General features: G+C 56.2%; 6 protein-coding genes across 6 annotated transcripts; all 6 read right to left on the reverse strand.

Moving 5' to 3' along the window:
* Positions 1 to 1,016: 1,016 nt before the first annotated feature.
* QBC33DRAFT_436068 (Mechanosensitive ion channel-domain-containing protein) lies at positions 1,017 to 3,529 on the reverse strand (the record flags this gene model as incomplete). The annotated part of the gene is made up of 2 exons (XM_060424170.1): positions 1,017 to 1,987; positions 2,050 to 3,529. Coding segments are annotated over 2 exons (2,451 nt in total), but the record flags the coding sequence as incomplete, so codon positions are not given.
* Positions 3,530 to 4,843: 1,314 nt separating this feature from the next.
* On the reverse strand, positions 4,844 to 7,656 carry QBC33DRAFT_475931 (Acetamidase; the record flags this gene model as incomplete). The annotated part of the gene is made up of 11 exons (XM_060425247.1): positions 4,844 to 5,380; positions 5,464 to 5,598; positions 5,669 to 5,743; positions 5,815 to 6,019; positions 6,078 to 6,125; positions 6,197 to 6,502; positions 6,568 to 6,659; positions 6,721 to 6,859; positions 6,931 to 6,954; positions 7,032 to 7,307; positions 7,375 to 7,656. The coding sequence occupies 11 exons, from the start codon at positions 7,651 to 7,653 to the stop codon at positions 5,262 to 5,264; spliced, it is 1,698 nt and encodes a 565-aa protein (XP_060281739.1). The 3' UTR covers positions 4,844 to 5,261.
* Positions 7,657 to 8,602: 946 nt separating this feature from the next.
* QBC33DRAFT_591211 (HMG box protein) lies at positions 8,603 to 11,388 on the reverse strand. The gene is made up of 2 exons (XM_060431639.1): positions 10,853 to 11,388; positions 8,603 to 10,677 (listed from the first exon to the last, which is right to left on the reverse strand). The coding sequence occupies exons 1-2, from the start codon at positions 11,151 to 11,153 to the stop codon at positions 8,627 to 8,629; spliced, it is 2,352 nt and encodes a 783-aa protein (XP_060281740.1). The 5' UTR covers positions 11,154 to 11,388; the 3' UTR covers positions 8,603 to 8,626.
* A 690-nt stretch (positions 11,389 to 12,078) lies between these two features.
* Positions 12,079 to 15,510, reverse strand: QBC33DRAFT_579645 (putative AAA family ATPase pontin; the record flags this gene model as incomplete). The annotated part of the gene is made up of 5 exons (XM_060431155.1): positions 12,079 to 12,211; positions 12,281 to 12,597; positions 12,657 to 13,424; positions 13,505 to 13,723; positions 14,083 to 15,510. The coding sequence occupies 5 exons, from the start codon at positions 15,508 to 15,510 to the stop codon at positions 12,079 to 12,081; spliced, it is 2,865 nt and encodes a 954-aa protein (XP_060281741.1).
* Positions 15,511 to 16,644: 1,134 nt separating this feature from the next.
* On the reverse strand, positions 16,645 to 17,799 carry QBC33DRAFT_544578 (transcription initiation factor IID, 18kD subunit-domain-containing protein). Its single transcript, XM_060428467.1, has 2 exons — positions 17,438 to 17,799; positions 16,645 to 17,353 (listed from the first exon to the last, which is right to left on the reverse strand). Exons 1-2 carry the CDS (start codon positions 17,496 to 17,498, stop codon positions 16,932 to 16,934), a joined length of 483 nt encoding a protein of 160 aa, XP_060281742.1. The 5' UTR covers positions 17,499 to 17,799; the 3' UTR covers positions 16,645 to 16,931.
* A 1,072-nt stretch (positions 17,800 to 18,871) lies between these two features.
* On the reverse strand, positions 18,872 to 19,605 carry QBC33DRAFT_544585 (uncharacterized protein). The gene has a single exon (XM_060428468.1). The coding sequence runs from the start codon at positions 19,446 to 19,448 to the stop codon at positions 19,182 to 19,184; it is 267 nt and encodes an 88-aa protein (XP_060281743.1). The 5' UTR covers positions 19,449 to 19,605; the 3' UTR covers positions 18,872 to 19,181.
* Between the last annotated feature and the right edge of the window lie 2,616 nt (positions 19,606 to 22,221).

Consider the following 22,221-nt stretch of genomic DNA (forward strand, 5'->3'; position numbering starts at 1 on the left):
ACATGACCTTGAGCATATGTGTGTGGTGGTAGAAGAAGCAAATATGAATACTCAGGAACCTGATTTCAACTCTCCCAGCTCGGCGACATGAAGCTAGAACAAAAGAAGGAAGGAAGGTGTATCATATCACAAAATATCCAGGCCAGAGTAGGACTACATCAGATGTATTGTATTGTATCTAATTGCCATTCATTCATTAACAGCCACAAAGCTGGCCTTAATCCAACTTTGTGCTGTACATTACATCTCTAGGTTGTATGCGTTACATCGGAGAAATATCCCCTTGTAGTCATCTACCGTCTTGATGTGATTTGATGTCCACCTTCCCCCATGTCTATATGCAATGCAATGCAAACGCGACGACGGCCAGCTCCTGGGCCCTCCTCCTGAGTCTTTGTGGGAGAGCAAGCTTGTCCCAGGTATTTGTGTGTATGTGTATGAAGCCACCGGAAAGAACAAAAAAACGCCTGAGACCACCGAAGCCTCCCTACCAAATCCCACTAGCCGCTACTCAGTAAAATTACCCTAGCCCGGGTGAGTATCCCCATCTACCCCACACATCAGTACTGGGACGGACCGGGACGGCCCTGGCCGGGAGGTAGTCCCTGCCCCTGACCCTGACCCTGCTGCGTCCGCGAGACAGTCCCGCTCCGGCCCCTCGAAGTCGAAGCCGAAGCCGAGGCCGAATACCCGAGCGCCGGGGGCGGCGGAGCCGGAACAGCGGCGGCGGACATCATGCCCTCGCTCGACCCGGGCGGGCTGTACCGCGACTGGGGCGGGAAGACGCCGTACGCGGCCGGGTTGGGAGGGGCGATGCCGTACGCGGCCGGGTTGGGCGGAAAGACGCCGTAGGTGGCCGGGTTGCCGCCGGGCCCCAGGGCCGGACCACCGTCGCCGGGCTGGGACTCGACGTCGAAGGAGGGTCCGCCGTGGCGCGACGAGTATTGCGTCGTCGCATGGGAGCCGCCGGCCCCTTCGCTCGTCGTCCTCGTCGTCGTGTTAGAGGCGTACTCCTCCAAGGCCGCCGCGGGGAGGCCTTCTCCGGCCTTGCGGCGGCCGCGCTGGCTCTCGCGGTTGAACGACTGCATGTCGCGGCGCATCGAGTCGACGTCGTTCTGCCGCCGCTCGGACGAGACGTCGCGCGAGTTGAGCGTGTTGTCGTAGCCCCACTCGTCGACGGCCTCGGCCAGCGCGTTGCGCTGGTTCAGGTCTGCGGCCGCCGTCTGCTCGACGTTCTCGACGTCAGCGGATTTGGCGCTGGCGGAGGGGACCATCCGCGCCGCCTCCTTGTTCTCGGTCGACCTCGAGCGGGCCTCGGAGGCGAACGCGTCCGTGACGGCGACGCTGTATGCCGGGTTCGAGGGTCCGCCCAGGGCGTCACCACCGCCGCCCGGAGCGTAGATGGGGATACGCTTGATGGCCAGGGCGAGCGCACACATGAACTTGGAACGGCGGGTGGCGCGGACGGTGTCGTTGTGCCAGTTGGACTTGTGCTTGATTGCTACCTTGAGGTTCAGTTTGTCAAGGTCACCGACACCGCCGACGTTGATGTTGATGTCTGGCTGGAAGTCGCGAGCATTTTCGGGCGCGCGAACAAACTTCTCCATCTCGACTCGGAGCAGCTCCAGGTCCTCGAAGGACGTGTCGTACGAGACGTTGATCTCGATGATTTCCCTCATGGCATTGCTCCGCGTGACATTCTCGATCCAAAGGTTGTTCAGCTGGATATTCGGGACCTGGACAATCTGCATCTTGTCGATGCGGGTGAAGACGGTGTACAAGAGGGAGATCTTCTCGACGATGAGCTGCTGCTTATCGGGGCCCTGGATGTCGACACGGTCGGCAACATCGAAGGGATGCTTGACAAAAAGGAAGATGCAAGAGCCCAGGAACTCCTGAGCCGTGACGGCGAAGACGAAGGATATCGAAAGCAGGGCCGTTCCAGCAGTAGTAAGGGTCGTGATGAAGCTGCTCTGGAAGCAGGCAACTGCAAGACAATGTCAGAACTTGCCCGACAGAGGTTGAGTGGTGGAGGTGGTGGTAACTTACGGAAGATCAAGATGACAATCAGGGCGACAACGAAGAGAAGTATTCTGTCGAAAACGGCCAGCGCCTGACTGATATCCTTCATGCTGTGTGCAATGGCCTTCCTCTCCTTGCCAATTTCGACAATCTTCCGGACCATCTCCTCCAGGCTGATGTCGCCGTTCTGGTCCGCATCGATGGCAGCAAAGCACTCCTCAGCTTCCTCCTTGAAGTCCGGCCCGAGCACCTCGATGATGTCGTCAACGGACAGGGAGTCCCTGTCCTCGACCACAAACGACATCCAGATCCGACGAGCCATGGCTTCCGAGCTGCGTACCTTTTCGAGGGCCTCTACAACGATGGAATGTGCGGAATTCGGGTTGAAGACTTGCTTGCCGGTGATCTCGGACGCAATGTTTCCAAACACCGAGGTAAGTTTGTCGCCGAAGCGCCCGACGTCACCGATCAGCTTCATCGGGTTGACAGAACCACCCCTCTTATGGCCGCCCTTAGACCGGGCGAGGATCATATCGATACTATCGTTGATGATGTAGTCCTCGTCCGAGAATTCAGGGCAGTACATGGGGAAGAGCTTCCGCGAAGCGTCGTACATGAGACCCACGAGATAGACCTCACGCTTGGAGTGCTTGATACGATTGGCGAAGGACCGCTGGTGATACGTGATGCTAATGAGCTGCACGATGGTTTTCTCCGCCAGGAGGACGGCAGACGAGATGAAGAGGGCGAGAAGGACCCTCTTGAGGTTGAGGACCCAGCCGAACCGATCATTCGGGAAGAAGAAGGTGAAGACGAGCCAGCTGGCGAGCGCCCAGAAGAAGAGCGACAGAGGTATCTCCAGCGCGCGCAGGACAGTGGCGTATTTCCGGGTGCCCGAGCTGACGACGCCGCAGAAGAACATGAAAATGGGAGGAAGTAGTTGGGCAACCAGCTTGCCGGCCCAGAGGGTCAACCAGGAGATCTCGATCCAGAGGAACAGTTTGAACAAGCTGGGGCCGTGTATGGTATTGCCGTCGTCATCCTTGACATCACCGAGGGTTATGCGATCCTTCCTATCGCGCCCGTCGTCCGGCTCGTCTCCGGTGATAGGTAGGAGAACGAGTGGAACACCGAGCAAGAGGGCGATTGGGAGGACATAGACGAGGTATCGAGTGACAACCGAGAAGCCGACGATTTTGTTGTAGAGCCTGCCCATGGCGTTCACGGAAACCGGATCGGTGTCGTGCCGCTTGATGCCCTTCGGCTGCCTCCTCCGGCCAGCGGCACCATGTCGGCTGAAGAGTCCCTGCTTCTCGCCCGTCCCATTCCCATCACTCATGTCGACGTTTTGGAAAGCTCCTTGGTTTGCGGATCGCACTCCGGTAGAGCTGGCCTTGCTCCGTACGTTGGTGAGAGGAATCCCGCTCTCTTGGTAATTGTTGGAGTGGGATGTGGAAAGCGGCACGAAACCCATGTTGTGCGGTGACCGGGGGGAGTGTATGGGCATCGTCAAGTTTGACCTGGACCAGTCCAGAAGCTCCTCTTCTGACTGTGGGGACGAGGCCGAGTAGACGGAGGGGTATCGGGGGGTGTGTTGTCTCTGAGATGGCTCGTGAAGAATGTCGAGGGATATCAAATCCCACTCAAGTGCTGGAACGAACAAAGCCCAGCTTCCACCCTTGCTTGTATGCGAAGAAAGTTTATGCAAGTGGGCCTGAAGTGAAAGAAATACTCTAGTCGGAGCTTCGCACCTGCAGAGTCACGGTTTTGAGGCAGTAGAACAAAGAAGGGGAGGGGAAACGAGAGGGGGGGGAACGAGCGTCGCGCAATCAAAAGGGAAAGGTGCGGAGGGGAAAAGACGGAAAAGACGTTTCCTGGCTGGTAGGTAGGAAACGAGAGGTGGAGTAGAGTTCTCAATGAAGCTTGAGATCTGATTTTGTGGGCGTGAGGCAAAAGAAAAGGGGTTACCCAGCTATTATTTCTTCTGACGGATCCCTCCTACTTCTCAAACGGCGGCCGACTAATGACATGACGGAACTCTGAGGGTCCAGGGGCCAGCAGTTGGGTTCGATGTCCCTGGTATGCAGGGATGCATCGTGCCCAGCGAGTGGACTGCGGTGTAAAACGGCGGACCGAGGCTTTTCTCGTTGTTTCAGAGCTGCATTTCCCTGTCGCCTAGATCGGTTGGCTGGTTTGGTTTGGACCCATTGGTCAATCAGCTGGTAACTCGCAGGAGATCCCGGTAAATCACCACAGCGGCTGAGCCTCCTCATACTATGTAATTCCCGGCCCCTTTTATTCGCACGGTGTCCTGAAATATGCAACTCCTCGCCAGATCTCTGCACTGATCTGCGATTCAACTCGTGCACTAGCACAGTAACCTGGACGAAAACAGGGCATTCACACTTCCACAAGCATCATTTGTGGAGCTTCGGACTCACTAGCATGTATCTTGCTCGTATTACACTGTCATACTCCACGAGTGCCGCTCTTGAAGCCGAAGGTTCGGTCAACCTAGGAACAGGGGACTTTTTCCACAACGGCAACTTTCCTGCCACGCTGTGTCCAGCATTGGTGACCACCGACCCTGAATGCCTTGCCCTCATCAAAATCTGTCGGGTCCGATCCTACAATTTAGGTTAAGGTATTTATAGGGTTCACCAGATCCGCAGGGAAACGGGAGGTACTTTTCCCGTTGACTCGTGCGCACAAGGTACCCTCCTAATTATGGGTAGCTCATCCAAGTCTTGAACATCCATGCTGACCCTTTTTTTCTGATCCACTCGTTGGTTGATACGCAGTCATGGTACTGCATAGTACACTTGTTCTATGCTCCTTGGTAAAAAGAATGCTAGCACTTAATGGCATCAGGTAATGGGACCTTGGCATGATTTATGAAAATCATCCCTTTTGTCGACTTTGGTCATCAGACGCCCAACCACGCCTGCTGCCTACAAAAGCTTGTCAAACTCGCCAACCACGTCAACTCCTGCGTCTTCAAAAGTTCAACCCAACCAAAGTCAACGAGTTGGGGTTACCCCTTGGCGAGTCAGCTCAGGTCAGGCCAGTTCGCACAACGGCAACAAGCCAGGCACTTCTTTGCAACGAGCCGAAGAGCGAGATTGATCATCCTTGCCCCAAGTTCAACTCCCAACAGGGCATCATTTAGAGGTATCCATACCATGTAAGCTGTGAGCCTGTGGATACTTTACATTCCACATCTACATCATCCGAGTGGATTACGCTTTTTGTAGAGCTGCATACACGATCTGCATGATAGCCAAGATCTTTTCCTCTTCGAACTTCCTCCCCACAATCTGCAGCCCAACAGGTGCGCCGTCGTAGACCTCCGCGTCGTCTGCCCCAACGGAGTCGTCAGTAATTAAAAAAGGCCGCCTCGGCAGTGGCAAGAGGGGGGGCGGGGGGACAGGGTCCTCTCACAAGATTCCCAGTTCAGCTTGTCCACGCTGCTCTTCGGCTGGTACGCCGTGTTCGGAACGTCGACATTTTTATCGGCCTTGGTGATCGGGATGACGCCGGCGCTGTAGTTCAGCAGGTTGATCACCTCTCCATAATCTACTCAAAGGTTAGCCTAAAAATTGGGTGCGCCATGCCGGACCATATGCGGGTGTGCGGGCAGCCCTACGGTTGTCGTAGTATTGCCCAGGGATTACAGCTGCGTGGGCCGCGACGGGCATGATGACGGCGTCGACGATTTGTCCTGTGGAAAGGAGAGTCACTGTCAGTCTCCCAGCAACACTACTATCCACCCCCCTATGATTCTGAACTTACCGTCGTCTTCAGCCGTCGAGTTCCAGTAATCAGAATACCCTGCTTCATACTCGAGGCCTTGCACTGTGCGCTTCTGGTACTCCAACAAGGGCTCTGCTTCCCTGCGGACGGCATACGCGTGGGCAACGATCGGTATCACGGGCTCTCCCGACCGGGCGAGGTGGGAATGCACGTCATCACCGCCATCCGCTCCGATGAACCACAGCTGTTAAGGGAGTTAGGTCATCATCTTCGCCACTAGAGTAGATCCTCGGCAATCTCACATGGGTATCATAGGCGGGTCCATGATTTGGTGGATTCCAGTCGACAACCTGGAACTCGTCAGTCAACCGCTTTCTCGGTTTCCTCCAAGCCACCCTTGAGCAGGATATGATGATGATACCTTGTGTCCGGCCTTCCTGATGGCATCAACTAGCATCTTGATACCTCTCGATACCGGGGGGTGGGGCTGGACAATATTGTTGGTCCACAAGACACCTATTTTGAGTGGTCGGTCCGTTGCGGTGCCGTTCTTGTCAGCTCTCGACAAGTAGCTGTCCATGACGTCCTGTCGAAAGGGGATGGGGACGACTGACGGGTCGCGGAGCCACGGTTCGGTAGTCAACAGGGACCTAAACATTAGCTCAACACCCTCGATGGAGGTGCCCATGGGCCCGACCGTCGACCGATACGTGTTCTGTCCGGGGTTCTGCGGCTACTCGTTAGAAAACGGGCAGGCGTTCGAATTATCATCAGCTCCGTCCGGCTGCTCACAGTATTGGCCATCCCGCGATAGGAGACCCTCTCCGGAGTAGGCTTCAGGGAGAATATGCCAGAGAAGGCGGCCGGAATGCGGACGGATCCACCTAGCTCTCGTCAGAAACACAAATAAAAACGCCATGGCTGGCTCTCCCTGTCTGTACCTACCTATATCGGTGCCGAGCCCGATGGTGCTCCCCCGGAGAGCCATCAAGGCACCCTCGCCACCTGAAGACCCTCCCGAAGAGAGCAGTCGATTGTGGGGGTTGAATGTCTGGCCGAGGATATTGTTCACGGTCTCCCCGATCTGTTATTGCTGCGTGAGACCACTGGAAGACCTTTTGTCGACTGTTTGTAGGTGCTAGGGTCAAGACTCACCATCAGGGTTTGAGGCACACTTGTCTGGTAAATCGGTCAGTACACCCCACGTAGTACACGGCACCACTGACTTCCGGGCCGCATCGACAATCCCAACTCACCTTGCAGTACAGGACCGCTCCGAGAGCAAGAAGGTCCGTGACGAGCAGACTCTCTAGCTTATGAGCCTCGCTCGGGTCCTTGGAACCGAGGTTGCCACCGATCCATCCGACGTAACCCATGGTCGTGTCGAGTCCCTTGACGTGGAACTGGTCCTTGAGACTGACAGGCAAGCCGTGCAGGGGGCCCATCGGGCGGCCATTCTCGGCGAGGTACCGGTCCAGCTCCTGGGCCCTCTCGATGGCCGACGCGGGGAAAAACTCCAGGAGGCACGGGTCCTACCAAGTTTGGGCGCACCAGTGAGAATCCATGTCCTCCCTTCCGACGGGGGGACCCGACACTTACAATCTGGTGGGCTACGGCAGCTGTCTTGCAGAAGGCGCGCGTGACTTGCTCCGAGGTGTAGGCGCGACTCTTGATGGCCTCGACCAGGGGAACGCTGTCCTGGTTGACGATGGAGACGGTCTCGGGGTCTAGGAGCTGCTCCATAAAGGGGCCGACGAGGACTCTCTGCTTCTCGGCCCGGTCGATGTCCGCCTGAGCCAGACGCCATTCGGCCGGGATTTCGGCTAGGATGCTGGCCCTCTTGGCCGCAGCCCTGTCTTGCCACGATTGTGCGTGCATCTTGCTAGGTTTCTGGACAGCGTATCTTGGAATCTGAGATCGAAGGTTTCGACTTCGAAGAACAATAAAGTCCGAAGGGGTCTCACTGATGCATATAGGAGAAGAGCATTCGGTATTATTTTCTATCTACTGCGAGGCATCAGCTAGCTGGACTGCTTGAGAGGTGCCCTGTCGCTTCCTTGGCTAGTCGAATACGCCAATGCGGGGGTGTCACGGCAAGCCCATCGGGAAGGCAGGTGTTAAAATAAAGTACGAGATAGGCCCGGGGAATCTCCATGATGGCGGGGGTTCCCAAGCTACGGCGGCATTGGCACTACGAGGCAATCATTACTTGCCGGACCTGTCGAGGCTGCGACCTCCTCCTCCTACATGCCGAGAAGAGGTGCTTGGCGCCGTCGATCTTGGAGCTGGGGGACCAGCGGGGTGGAAAGTCAGAGGGCGGGGCTACGAAAATGGGGGGTCTTTGTAAGAGTAAGCCATGGTTCTTCCACCAGCTCTTCGGGGTTCGGGCCACCTCCAATAGCCAAGCTCTGTGATATGTCTCACCTCGGCGCGTCAAGTGCTGCGATCTGAGACTTCTCCATGACAACAATCGGATCTCTCTGATACCAAAGGAATAAATACTTCTTAATTGGTAGAAAATACATAACTTGTCTAACAATCTCGGCTTCCTTTTTCCCGCCTTTTTCCTCTTCTCTTTTCTGTAAGCTTGCCAGCCAAATTCTAACCAAGGCAGCATCATCGTAGAGCTAGGATTCTTGCTGATATCCGTCAATACTATCTCGGCCGTGTACATGTAGCAGCGATTTTCGATTGTTCGAACCATCGCCCTCCTCCCCATCCTCTCTCTCCTCTGCCTTCTCTGCCTTCCATCTCATCTGGGAACCCGGCCAATTAGAAGCAAATGCAAACTCACCAACACACCTGCTACCCAGGCAAAGTGGAAAAAGTTAGGTAACAAGCAAAACACCCTTCAGAAGCCCTCCTTGAACGAAAACGATCCAGCCCTCACCCACTCGACAATCTCGAACCCGAGCCTCCGCTCCGTCTTCTCCGCGATGCCCACGCCCTCTTGCACCCGCACCATCATGATGCCGGGCCCCTTGAGCTCGACGGCCTGCAGCCTGGCCATCTCCTCCTCGGACGCCCCGCGCACGTACACCACCAGGTCCGGCCCCACGATCCCCCGCCACAGCGTCGCCATCCACTGCCAGTGGTCCACCGGCGCGTACGAGTCCGCGATCGGCACCCGGCACGCGAACCGGTCCGCGATGCTCAGGCTGAACCCGCCCTTGACCAGCGCCACCGGGATGCGGCCCTGTCGCGGCGGGACGCTCGCCGCCTCCACCGCCCCCGCCGTCGGGCCAGCAGGGACAGGGGGGACTTGAGTCGGGCCCCCGGCTGCGGCCTCGCCGTCCGACGACTTGGCCTGGCTGCTGATGGTGGCCCCTCCGCCGCTATTGCTGCTGCCGCTGGCGCTGGGCCCGCCGCTCTCCGAGGAGGAAGTCGCCGCCGACGCGGACGATGCGTCAGACGACCGGCCCACCGGCGGCGCCGTGGTAATGTGCCGGACCATTTCCGCAGACTTGGCGTGCCACTCCATGATAGTCCGCAGGTAGCTCCCAAACAGGTTTGTTGAACCGCCACCACCACCAGACCCAGCCTCGTCAGCACCACCCTGTCCACCCTCACCCTCGCCCGCACCCTCACCCGGGGCCTGTCCTCCGCCCTCATCACCGTCCCGCCAGGTCCGCACATGACACTCCCCCGACGCCACGAGCGCTCTCTCCACCAGGTCGCCCACCCTCGCCACCAGCCCCGCGTCCGCGCCCTCGACGGCGACGACGGCGCCCCGCGTCTCGACCGCCGGGCTCGCCGGCCCCGGCGGTGCCAGGGGCGGGCTGATCCGCGCCAGCACCCTGAGCTTGTTGCCGTACCCGATGCTCATCACCATGGCCTCGATGCTGCGTGCCTGGCTCTCGCGCAGGTTGCTGCTGCTGCCGGTGCTGCCGGTGCTGCCGTGGGGAGCAGAGGTCGTGCCGGCCCCTGCTGCTGCTGCTGCTGCTGCTGCTGCTCTGGTCGTCGCCACTATTCCCACCGTCGTGGTTGAACCGCCGGTAGGGGGGGCGGGGTCGTGCGGTCCGGTAGGCAGCTGCGTCTGTAGCGGGGGTAGGCGGAGGGACTCATCGAAGCTGGAGCCGCTTCGCGGGGTCGGGGTGCGGGGGTGTGGGTGCGCGTGCGGGTACGACGAGACGGAGGAGCGGGTCGGGGGCGGGCCCATGGAGGGGCCGGGGCCAGAGCCCGCGCGGGAAGTCAGCATCGAAGGGCCCGGTAGGAGACCTCCTGGGCCGTGGCCGTAGGACCCTGGGGGCCCGACGCCTGGCCCGCCGATGGACGGGTGCCGGAGGCGGTGTGGGCCGTGGCCGTGGCCGTAGGGCTCGGGGGACGGCGGCATGCCCTGGTAGCTGCCGGTGACGTTGAAGCGGCGGCGTTTGGCGTCGGAAGGGGACATTATCTCGTACTCTTCGCTGATGCCCTGGAGGTGGTGGTAGCCTCCCATCGCGTAGGGGTTCTGTCCCCTGCCTAGCTCTCCCGCCATCGACATGTTGCTGGCTTGGGACGGGTGGCGGAGGTGATCCGTCTCGATCACCCTGGGGTTGGGGTTACTGTACGACGGCATGTTGGCTCTCGCCGCTGTCTGGGGTATGAATGGCGTCGATGGAGTGCGGGGTGTTGCAATGTATCGCCCGCCGCACTTTTGGCATCGCCCTGGGTCTTCCCCCGTGGTTGAGGACGGTCTTGCCGCTACCCCCTTTCCTCCGCGTCGGGGCTGATACCGATAATCTGGGTACTGCCGCTGGTGGCGTTGTTTCTCTTCCTCGGCAAGTCTCCTCCACTGGTCCTTGTGCTCTTCACCTTCGTCTCTCCACTGCTCCCCGATGATCTTGGAAATCTCCGGGTTGGCAAGCCCAGGGTTCTGAGCGACGACTTGGCCTTGATGGTGTTGTCGATACAGGATGAAGGCTTTTTTATAAGAAGATGGTTGTCAGTCAGTGCTTCCTTTTTTTTACGGGCTAGTGTTCTCCGTTCTGAGTCAAGGGGACAAAGGACTGAGGAGTCCGAGTTCCATCACGAAACGACAGAAAGAAGAAGGGCTGAAAAGCCGGCAACACAAGTCCGAGAAAAGGGCTGGGCTCACCGTTACGTGGTCTCGGAACCTTTGGAGCAGGAGTACAGAGACATATGAGGTCTTTTGTCTGGTCGGGCGAGCGGGAGCTCGAAGTGCCCGGGGTATTCAGGCTCAAGTCTTCTATCCTCGGGTGGTTGGCTTCTTCTGTGTTGATGGACGCCGCACGTTTCCTTGTCATGGCCCCCCGGGGAGACTCAGGAGGAGCACGCTTTGGATCGCTCGATCTTGTTGCCATGGTGGGCTGGCTGGCAGTTGCTGTTAGTTTGGAAGGGGGGAGAAGCTTGCGGGAGGAGGTGTCTACGTCGGTCATTATGGGACTATGGAAGCGCAAACGGGGAGTTCGACGCAAGAGTGCGGGAACCAGATGGGACTCAGTTCTCAGGTTTCCCGTATGTCTTGTATGTAAGGAGCAAAGTGGAGAGCGAAATGTTGATCAAGGGGAGAGAGGGGGGGCACGGCTGTGTTGGATCTGAGCAAGAATAAATGGCGACAGGGCACTTGTCGGATTGTGTTCTTCTTTGTGACATATTCCCATTGATAAGCATCCAAACAATAAATGCTGCCAGCTGAATGACCTTATGGGAGAGAGTGTGGTTGTCGTTATTGAGGGGGTAGGCCCAAGGCAGCTTAGGAGTGGTAGCTGCCTTTACATGTCTCGGGAATGTACCGGGGGGTCTAAGCTGTTGCAGCCACGACTTCTTTGTCCGCGTTTGCATGGCAATTTCCGTTCGCAGGGCATTTCCAGGCAAATGACATGTACACAAGCTAACTATACGGCTTTTAGTCCAACCTCTCCCAGCCATGACAATGGTTGGAGGAATGCGCATAATTGCCACATTGGAATGTGAAGCTGAACAAAGACTATGTCAACCAAATTTGGCCCAGAAATCGGAATTTGCAGGTACACGTGATCTTACATGTTTATCTTGCTCAGGGGTATTTGCAGAGCAGCAGCCTGGCAGCCTGAGCATGCTTGACGAACGGCTTCCCGAAGGTTATGGAACCGTTGATTAGGAGCCGTTGGGACCCATTCCAACCAACTTCCGAATTATGGAACAAAAAAAACACTAACAAGACACTTTGACTCCAGCCTCCCAGGCTTTTCCTGACCGATCCGTTCCTTAATAATCTAGCATGCGCGCAGATGAGGGGGAAAAAAAGGAAAGGCAAGAGAGCAAAAAATAGATATGTGACACGTCTTCCGGTGCCGACGCCCGTGGCTAATGATACGTGGCTCATGAGATGAAGCCCCGCCCCAGCTCGCTGCTGAGTACATCGGCACTACGACGAGCATCGAGGAAGAGATCCTCACACTCGGCAACGTCTTGCACATCAATTTGGCTCCGGCCATTGACTCGGGCAAGGATGCTTTGTGGTTGTTAGCATAGCCTTTCTCCTCTGTGGCACACTTGCTCTACTTACCTCGACGGTGTCAACAGCTGAAGACAGTATCTGAGGCTGATCCGCACTCCATGCGCTGAAATCTTATCAATGGCAGCGTCTGTGATAGAAACGCCCTCGACCGTTGCGCGGATACGCACGATCCTCTTGATTTCATCTGCATCGTAGGGAGTGGTGGGGATAATCAGCAGTCGGGCCAAGAAGTCCGGGGGGACGCCGTGGGCGGCAATGAGATCCTCTGTGCCGCGAATAGTAGCCATGCCTCGGTTGGAAGCAAGCACAACAATGGGTGAAATCTGCGATTCCAGCGCCCTGTTCAGATAGGTAAAGCATTCAATGTCGAGCATTTGCGCCTAATCCTGTAAGCCGGGGAACGGAACGGAACAGCATGGAAGTGTAAGAGATTCCATACCTCATCAATGAACAGGACTCCCGGGACCAACTCGGCAACTCCTTGGTCGATGTACTTGCTGACGACCTTGTTGATTTCGGAACGGAGCTTGTCGGTGATTTCGGTCATCTTGGGCTTCATCAGCTGGCCCATCATCGACATGATGTCTTGGCCACCTTGCGGCCGCGAGTTCGCAACGTCAAGATCGTGCAGGGTGACGTCTTGGACAATCTCCTTCTTCTTGTGCACGTCTCCCTTCGGGATGGGTACGTACTCCTCCGCCTCAAGGTCGAACTCGGTCGCGTAAGCATCAGATCGCCCGACGCGTTTGCACGCGCCGGTATTGGCCTCGATGTAGACAACGTCGCCAACGGTGACCCTCTCCTTCTGGATGGCCTCATATATGCTGGGATCCAGCCGGAGCTTCTTCTGGCCCTTGGCGCTCTTCAGGCCAACAAGCAGGGTGCTGACGGTCTTGCCGTAGCCTCCCAATGGGTTCTCCGCCTCCTCTGGCGTGAGCTCCGTCACCTCGCCCTCGTAGACCTCTTTTGTTTCTCGAACCTTCAGGCCAATGGCTCTCCGGAAGTTCTCCATCAGCACCTCCGTCTTCTTCACCTCGGTCGAGTAGATTTCGCTGCCGGTGATGGGGCAGAATGGAATCTTGGTGCCCAACTCTTGGCTAATTGCCAACGCAAGTGCTGTCTTGCCCGTGCCAGGACCGCCGGCAAGCAAGACGCCGCGACCGGCCATCTTGTGGGCCTTGATCAGGTCGACCACGACGCCACATGCCTAGATTGAGAAGCGAAGGTGAGCTTGGCTCTTGCAGGAATTTTGCGAAGCAACAAATGTAATCAAATGTAAATGCATACCTCTCTAGCCGTTGTCTGGCCGACAAACCCACCGGCTTGCTTCTCGGCGAAGCCATGGACATTCAGACCAAGGCCCCGGATATGGGTATGCGCCGCCGTGCGGTTGTCGCGATTATTTCCTTTGACCTCACTAATCTGTACCATTTTGACTGTCGAAAGGTGCGCGCCGTTGTAGCAGTCGGTATTGTTGCTTGGTAGTCGAGTCGAAGATAGGCGACGCTGAGATTATGGATCCGAGAGGTAGGTAAGGCAAGGCTGGTGGTGGGTGCGAGAGCTCACAGGGAAAATAAATTTGGGACTTGAAGCTTATGTAATGTAAGTTTGGCACAATGGAAGCTTGGACCAACTGATCGTGTGCCAAGGTACATACCCGCGGACTTGCCTCCCTGAATTAAAATGGAATATCCCATCACATACCGGTCTGGTGCCTGCCTTACTATATGATCCTCTTCCTGTCTGTTATTTTGACTGTTATTTTGAGAATAATATGTTGGGTATCACAAAGAATGCTAAAGAGGATGTGATCCCCTACCTTGTTCCTGTACCTCTCTGGGTGCTGAGGCATGGCTCTATCTAACCAGCTCTAATGCTATTTCATCTGCTTCCCCATCCTGTTCTCCTCTGTTGTTGTGTCTCAACATGGGTTCTCCTTCTATAGCGGCCCCCGTCTCGACATCGGCACTGGACCGGTTGGTATCCTTTTCTTTCTTCGTGAGAGCAACCCAAAGTGCGCTCCCAATTATAAACCCGCATCCTATCAGGCTCACAACCCCCATCTCATGGCCAAATATCCACTTGTCAAATCCCGCCGCAAACAGCATCTGGGTGTACACCATTGCGGTCGCTCTGTTGGACCTCTCCCCCGCCAGGCCCGACGTCAGCAGGAACTGCATTATCATGCCGCACGAACCCAGGAAGAGGAGCAACAGCCACTGTCGCAACGAAGTTGGCAGGGCAAAGTGGATGGCCGGCTGACCTATGTTGAGAACCGGAGCGAGAAGAAGCACAACGGTGCTAACTAGGGTGCACCATGTCGAGAAGTAATTGACCGAGATGAGCGGGTGCGCCCGTTTCCCGATCCACCGGATGGTCGTAAACGCCCCGGACGCCCCCAGGACACCAACAAGGGCGACCCCGATGGCCGTGAGGCGCTGGGCCGGCGTTGCTTCTCCGCCCATGTGTGGGGCTGGCCCAGTCACATTGGTGGCGGCGGCGGTGGCATTGATGCCTGCGGCTGTTTGCGCGCCCTCAGCTGCAGCCGACGATGAGAACAGGGAGGTGGGCCGGGCGATGAAGACGACGCCAACAAGCGCCAGGACAGACGCTATCTGCTCCTTCCGGGTGAAAGGGTCATGGATCAGGACGTGGCAGACATAGCCCGCGACGCTGGGAGCGAGGAAACTGATCACCGTTGCTTCGGCAAGGGGAAGATACATCATCGAGTACCACATCCCATATATCCCGAAAAAGCCTGTCATCCCTCTCGCAATCAACAGCCCCCTCACTTCCCTCGGCCCAAACGGAAAATGTGGCACCTTGACCTTGTACATGTAGATGCAAGAGATGAGTGTGGTCAAGCCCATGCGAGCGAAGAGGATCTGAAAGGGGTGCATCCCTTCGCCCTCGAGTTCCAGCAACCTTGCAGCCAGATTCATGAGAGACCCGAACATCTGCGACAGAGCGACAAGCACCACGCCCCTGTTCTGCTCCCAAAACATCGCCCACATATTTGAGGCCTTGGACTTCCATGTCTGAGTTCGGCGGCGCGGGGAAGGGCCGCGGAGGTGGGCCGGTGGCACCCCCCCGTTCGCGGATGCCGGGCTGGCGGTTAATGACCGGAATGCGTCCGGGTCCAGGAGTCTCTTCCCCGCTGCATCTCGTTTCAACGGCTCTGGAGTGGATAGGAGGTCAATGATCTCATCACCTTCGCTGTCGCTGTCGCCGTCGTCGTCGTCGAGCCATTTCTTTGCATGGCGAGTTTGGGGAGCTTCAGAGGAGGGGGTCATGATGGGATTCGAATAATTCTATGACTGAGAGTTCAATTTGACTAACTTCCAGATACAGATGACGACTAGGAGTCCATTCCTTGCCAAAGGGGAGAATAAGTCAGGGCTGGGTCAAGATGTGGCGAATGCAATATCAAACACTGAAATTCGCATAACAGGTGACTTGATCAAACTAGGAACGAGCGAGTTTGGGAGAAAGAAGCCAGCCCGCCGTGATGTGAGAGGACGGTGTGACGAGGTCAACAGATACTCAGCCTTAGAGGGAGCGCGAGAGGGGTGATACTGGGTTCCCAAGCGCCGATTTCCGAGCGAGTGGAGACTCAAGAATGACCAGAAAACTCGGAGGGCGAAAAGGAAAGCGATGACAACTATTACAACCCCATCGCCCGGCCCCCGGGATCTTGACGAACCACTCGGGCTTGATGACGAGCGGTTCTGGCCCCTGGTCGGAGGGAAGTGGAGCCTGGGTTCGCTGTTCAGCGGCGTCAATAGGACAACTTTGAATGTCATCAACCCGATATCGCATCCTGGGGGTGGAGCTGGGGTAGTCTAGGATCTTTACTGCGTACCAGGTTAGAGGCCTGTGTTGCTCCATTTTCCCCCACCTGTGCTTTTCAACGCTGCGTTTGCCTGGCATTTCCCCTCACACTAAAAACTTAATTGGTCATCTATCCTTTGGATGAAGCTTGGAACTGTCGATCACCGCTTGCACGTCGCCAATGTTGGATATTCGTCCGCAGGAATTCTAGGATAGCGGCGTTTGTCTTCCATCACTGGGACTAGGAGGCCGGAGGAATTGTAATGCTACTATTGCTGGCTGATAATCGGGGCATCATAGCCATCTTTGTAGTCGATCTCGAATACAGCGGAGGTATTTTCCCGCCTAAAATGACCAAAACCAACATCTGACGGGGTTGGTGGTGCGGGGCAGTCAACAGGACTTTCTGTACCTACCCATGTTGGCTACCGGACACTCATGCATTGAATTGTACACACTTGCAGGCGCTTACATGTCCCAGATCATGGGTCGGGTCGGGGCGGCATTCACACCCGGTGCCTGTTTCGGCCGCCTGTCTAAAAACAATCACGCGACCAAGCCCAGTCCTGGTGCCATCGCAAAGACGGGTTCCGTTATCCAGGCCTGGTCTTGATCAATCGAGACCATGAGGAAGGATTGAATGAGGCAACCGGTTGCTATCCGTAAATGCATTCCTAGGCAGGCATGGTAATCATACCTTCTCCAACTCCCACCAGATTGGGAATGTAGACCGGCCAACGCCTGCGCCATGCACGAAGCCACCAAAGCCATAATGATGTAAAATACAAACAACCAAAAAAGAAGACCATGGTTCTTCTTCCCAGGGACTCCGCCATCGCCCCGTCCGTCTCAGTAGCAACCCGTACACCTCCCCCCTGCAAGGTCACCTCCTCTTCGTCCCAAGGGTCTCAGCCTCGGCATCGGCATCGTCGTCAGCCTCGCCCAGCTCCTCCTCCTGCCTGGCCTGGGCCGTCTTCGCGGCGCGCCTCTCGCTCCGGAGGGCCACCTTCTCGGCGCGGTTCGCGTCGCGCAGGATCTGGTCCTCGTCGTTGATGATGTTGCGCGCGCGCTCGATCTCGCGCTTCTTCTCAAACACCTCCTGCACCTTGCCCATGTAGAGCGAGTTCTTGCGCATCGCGAACTCAAAGTCCTCGAACTTGAGCTTCTGCCGCCCCGCGTGCTGCGCCGCCCGCGTCGCCTCGAACGACACCCCCTGGATGAAGTCGGTCGTGATCTCGTCCAGCACCCGTACCGTGTCCGGCAGCGGGTTCTTGGCGTCGCCGTGGCCGTAGAGGAGCTGGGCAACTGTGGTGGGGATGGATTAGCGGAGGGGAAGAGGAGGGGCAGGACAGGCTGCTGGTTGGTGGCGATGGGGGCTCCAAAACGCACGCTCGTTGTAGTTGAAGTTCATCTTGCCGACATTTTTGCCAGCTCGAGCACGAGGCTCCATCTTGGGCGGATGTTTCTGGTCGGAGACGAGGATAGAGCTGAGAGTATAGCGAGGTCGTGGTATTCGGTGTTGCGGACAATGTTGATCTCGTGAGTCTCGTGAGAATATAAGGCACCGCTATTGAGAGATCTACCGCGGGACCAAATCAAGGGATTGAGGTTTATCAAACGAGGTAGGTGCCTAGGTAACCTTTCCCGGCTGCTCGGATCTACCTGATTTCTGGAGGCTCTTCAAACACGGACGGGCCGTGCGCCGGGCACACGGCCTAAGTCGCCCCCACTTCCCGCCCGCCTGAGCGATGTGGAAAATATGTTTTTCCGGATTGTCCGACCACCTTTCCTCCGGAAGGCTGGGGGACCTAGCCTGGTACAGTACAACCAACGCCTGTGTTTCCCTTCTCTACAATGCAGTATTTCGGCAGGGGATCTGTGCAGTTTAGGTGCTAGCGGGCCGAAGTTTTTCTTCTTCTTTTTTTTTTGGCTGGGGTAAAGGCAGTTGACAGCAATGGGCAACGGTGATGGGCAACGGCAACACTGACAGGCGACAGCGTCTTAGCAGGTCCTGTTAAGTGCTGTAGATCTTCCAGCGTTATGTGTCGGGAGTTCGTCCGATCTATTGAGGCAATCTAGCACAAACGTTATGCGCCAGAGAACAGCTTGCGCCCTGGTATACGCTGCTATACATGCCGCCGCAACTTGGCAGGACAAACATCCACATGTCCCTAACAGTGTGGTACTTGAGATATTGTCTGCCACGGAAGAGGCTGTGCAGTTGGTCCTTGTGCTGTGGAAAGTTGCGCATCGGGATACTCGATTAGGCACCATAAATGGTATCAATTGGGCCACTTTTCGGGGCATTTGATGTCCTACCAGTGCTTCGAGAACATTGCGTTTTTGGAAACTCCTGCCTTCTAACTGGCTCCTTCTTGGGCACCCGCTCAATGCGCGCACTGTCTCCCGTGCAACCTGCATGGAAGTGCATCGAACTTTCTAGTCTAGTTACCGCGATCCCACAGCGTTTGGGATTAAGGACATAGGTTTGAGCAATATGCAGCGCCGGCCCGGAATTAATACGCAAAAGACATCCATTCGCTCCTTATCTGCTGGCCGCAGACCCGATGTCCTGAAGAGACTAGACGAATATATAGAGCCCACTCCGTGCCTGGTTGGTATGGATGGTGGCTACGATAGCCCAACCGTTCTTTGCCTAGAATAGCTGTGGCGAGCCTCTCGCTCCAGGAAGCTCCGTAGTTACTTCCTGCAAGAACGTCAAGTTCTAGTCCGGTGCAAGGACTTACTGATTTGGGATACCTTGACGTACACCGGCCGCCTCCATACGAGACTCCGGAGAAAGTGGTATGCTTTTCGTGGCGAACAGCAAAAGAAACGCGTGGACATGCGTACATGAGAATCAGCAAGACAGTCGACACGGAGCTTCCACGTATACTCGTCCATGTGGCGTGGCAACTGCGGATGAGAGGGGCCACGTATAACCCGGAAGATGCAATCCAAATGGGACCTGCCTTATTTTCCTATCCAAGTCCTTCTGTCGCCTTCAGAGGCGAAGGTGAAGTTTGGCAACCTACTGTGGAGGCTAGTCCACAGCAAGCCCTGGTTGACAGATCTCGACCAAGGCGACACGGCTCTTAAGCTGGTGTGACAAGTGCTCAAGGAATACAGGGCCTCAAGGGATGGTGGGCGTTGACGAGTGAGATATCATCATGCGACGGTTGATTTGGCCGGGCACACTCGAGCGGCCAGGTGTAAGGTAGAAGTCATCCGGCTCCAAGAAGGGGGGAAATTCGTAGGGCCGCGATCGAGCAGGGAGCAACAGCTGCCGTGCTTGATATGATGTGTTGTGCTGTGCTGCGATGTCTGGTTCACCTACCACTGTGTTATATAAAAAGCTTGAAACAGGGACAAGCGAAGCAACCTGGAGCAGGGTTTTCATAGGTTTGTAACGATGCACGATGACGCTCCATCGCGTTGCAACCCCAGCGTCCCAACATATTTTCCAAGAGACCGGATGTTGAATCAGTGATGGCGTAGCAGGAGAGTTGAGGCCAGGATGATGGCAGAATAGTCACGCATCGAAACATGACCTGGAGCCCAACGTCGTTCCAATAGAGGGACAGGCCCGTTTGCTCTCAACAACACGCGGAACACCCGGCCTAACCGGGTTACGCGAAGAACGGCGGTTGAATCGGCAAGCCGAGACGGCCGCACCATCAATGACAAGGTGATACAGAGAACCTGCAGGGAGGCAAAGCGCACGAAGAGGGTGGCAAGGGGGACAGCAAACATTGAAAGACACGAATCCGGCTACCTGCTGGATCAGGGTCTGGAGCAATATATTGTAATTTGTTGGAGGCAGCGTACAGACCCCTATCGTGCGATTAGGAAGAGAAAGAAGGGAAAAAGAGACACCTGGCACACCATCCTACCTAGCTAGTCACGGGGCGTAATGATTTGGAAAGTCGCTGTTTTGCCGTAATTGCCCACCCCTTGGCTTGGGGCCGGCCACATGGCTTTGCCGGGATGCGGATCCGATTGCAGCCCTCCCTAGTCGTAGTCAGGGAATCCCGGCAAGGATGAGAAGGGGAAGCGGAAAATGGAAAATAGCAACTGGGAACTGGGACGAGGGACATGGGCGGCGAGAGTCATTGAGTAGGCGTAGCGTCTACGTCTGCCTCATCGAAAGGGATATCAAAGGGCGGTCGGAGTCGTGGAGACTCGAGGAAGAAAATTGAGTCAGGCGAATGGGGAGACCGTCTGCAGTCATTTAATTCCCCATCAACAGTTGGCTACACTAAGCAGCTTAGAGTCGTGGCGTGCACAATCTGTGTGGAGCCACCATCCCCATTCCCACTCCTTCCTTACCAAACGGACAAGGACTGCCGGTCCCAATGGAACGGCACCACCTTCTTTTTGGCTCAGCTCCCTCGCCTAGCTCTCGCCCAAACTGGCGCGCTCGCTCTTGCCGGGCAGTTGCCACTTTATCTGTTCGAGTCAGGAGATGTACCATGGTACTTGGAGAGAACCGCCTTAGGAGGTACCTTGTACTACTTGGGTGCAATCCATGGATGGAACCTAAGATTTTCGACTTTCATTCCAAATGGGCTGCAGCACACTCGCTGCAGGACCCGCCAGGTAATAATACCACCCACAGAGACCACTGCAATGCACCTAATCAAACCAAAGCGATACGCTACCGCAGTATTATTACTCCTTGGGACACCCTAAGGTACATACTGCTGCAATTGGAACACACAATGCATCCTATGCATCCTCTGCATGCTGCACACCTCCAGCTCTGGGCTCCTCCCTTTCGGGAGAGAAAATACGAGGCGAGGAGTTGCACTAATGGGTCGCCACCGCGCACACATATCGCGCCTGCCGAACAGGGAAAAAAATAGGAGGTATAAACCGACTCATGTCGTCCCCCAAGCCGATCCGAAGCCTGATTCGCAGTCTACAGGCGACTAGGTCGAGGGGTTGCTTTTAGTCTCTGGCCACTGCTTTATCCTAGCACTTGGTCGCCTCCTGACATGCGCCCCATCCACCCCAAAATTAACCCGCATACAAACACATTAGATTCTGAATCATGATGGGGAAAAGTGGCCGAGAGCTGCCGAGAAGCGGAACCACAGCAGATGCGAGGGGCAGCCGAAGGTACCATCCGGCCAAGGTATCTAGTACCTGCATGCGCTCATATATCAGATCAATAGCCACTCTGAGGAACTGCGTCAGCCCTGACAGCTGAGTCTCATCAGTGGCTAATAACCTGTGGTGCACTACTCCAACTATGGATACTGCATACCTCCCCTTGGCGAGTGAGAGCGCGCATGCGACAAAATAGTTCGGTACCTACATTCTAGCCGGTCGCAGGGATCGCTGCCCTTTCGTCTTGGAACGGAGAGGGTCGAGTTTCTTCTTTCCCGCCCCAGGGTCCAGGTACTCAAGAGGTCCGTTCTCGGGAGAAGGCGCATTGATCCCGAATTTCTTGCTGCAAGTGCTGTCGTCTCGTCCCCTTTCCCGCCCTCATTCCTAGCCAATGTAATACCTACCCAGCTGTAACTAATATTCCTCTTCGTTTCCTCTTTGATCGAACCCTGTCGCTCTCTTCCGAGGTCCTAGACTCTCGTGTCTTTTTTGTCAAGTCCAGTCGTACTTGCTCTCCAGATACTGTTGACTGCTGCGTCCATTCACCTTTCACCTCTGCACTTACTCCATGGGTTTCTCCTTTGTTTCGTCGTGACACCCTCGTCTCCCGATCCTTTGCTTCACACTCCTTCGATCGCCACTTGCTTGCTCTTTGCCCGGCTCTCTCTTCTCTCTCTGCCTCTCTGCCTCTCTCCCCCTCTCTGTCTCTCTCGGCTCTCTGCAGCCATCCATTCCTTCAACCTTGGGCGGCCCATTGCTCTCGAGTGCTTTCTTGGTACGTCTGTCTCTTTCCACTCCCCCATCCATGCCAGAGTCCGGATTACACAAGGCACTCGGCCTTCCCGTTCCTCCTCGATATGTACCTACTTGGTCTTCCGAGCCACAAGACGGAACACCGATACCTTGTTACCCCCTCCCTCTGATGCAGCTATCCGTCACACAAGGAGTCCTGCGGCCAGATCGTGCCGCCCAATTGCACCCATATCCGCGGCTTCGTCTGTGTTCCTCCCTCCAAACGAAGATATAGTGGACTGATTTTCTCTCCTGAACCAATAGCCAAC

The sequence above is a fragment of the Phialemonium atrogriseum genome (genome assembly GCF_030411735.1).
Source record: "Phialemonium atrogriseum strain 8032-3 unplaced genomic scaffold QBC33scaffold_19, whole genome shotgun sequence".
NCBI classification, from domain to species: domain Eukaryota; kingdom Fungi; phylum Ascomycota; class Sordariomycetes; order Cephalothecales; family Cephalothecaceae; genus Phialemonium; species Phialemonium atrogriseum.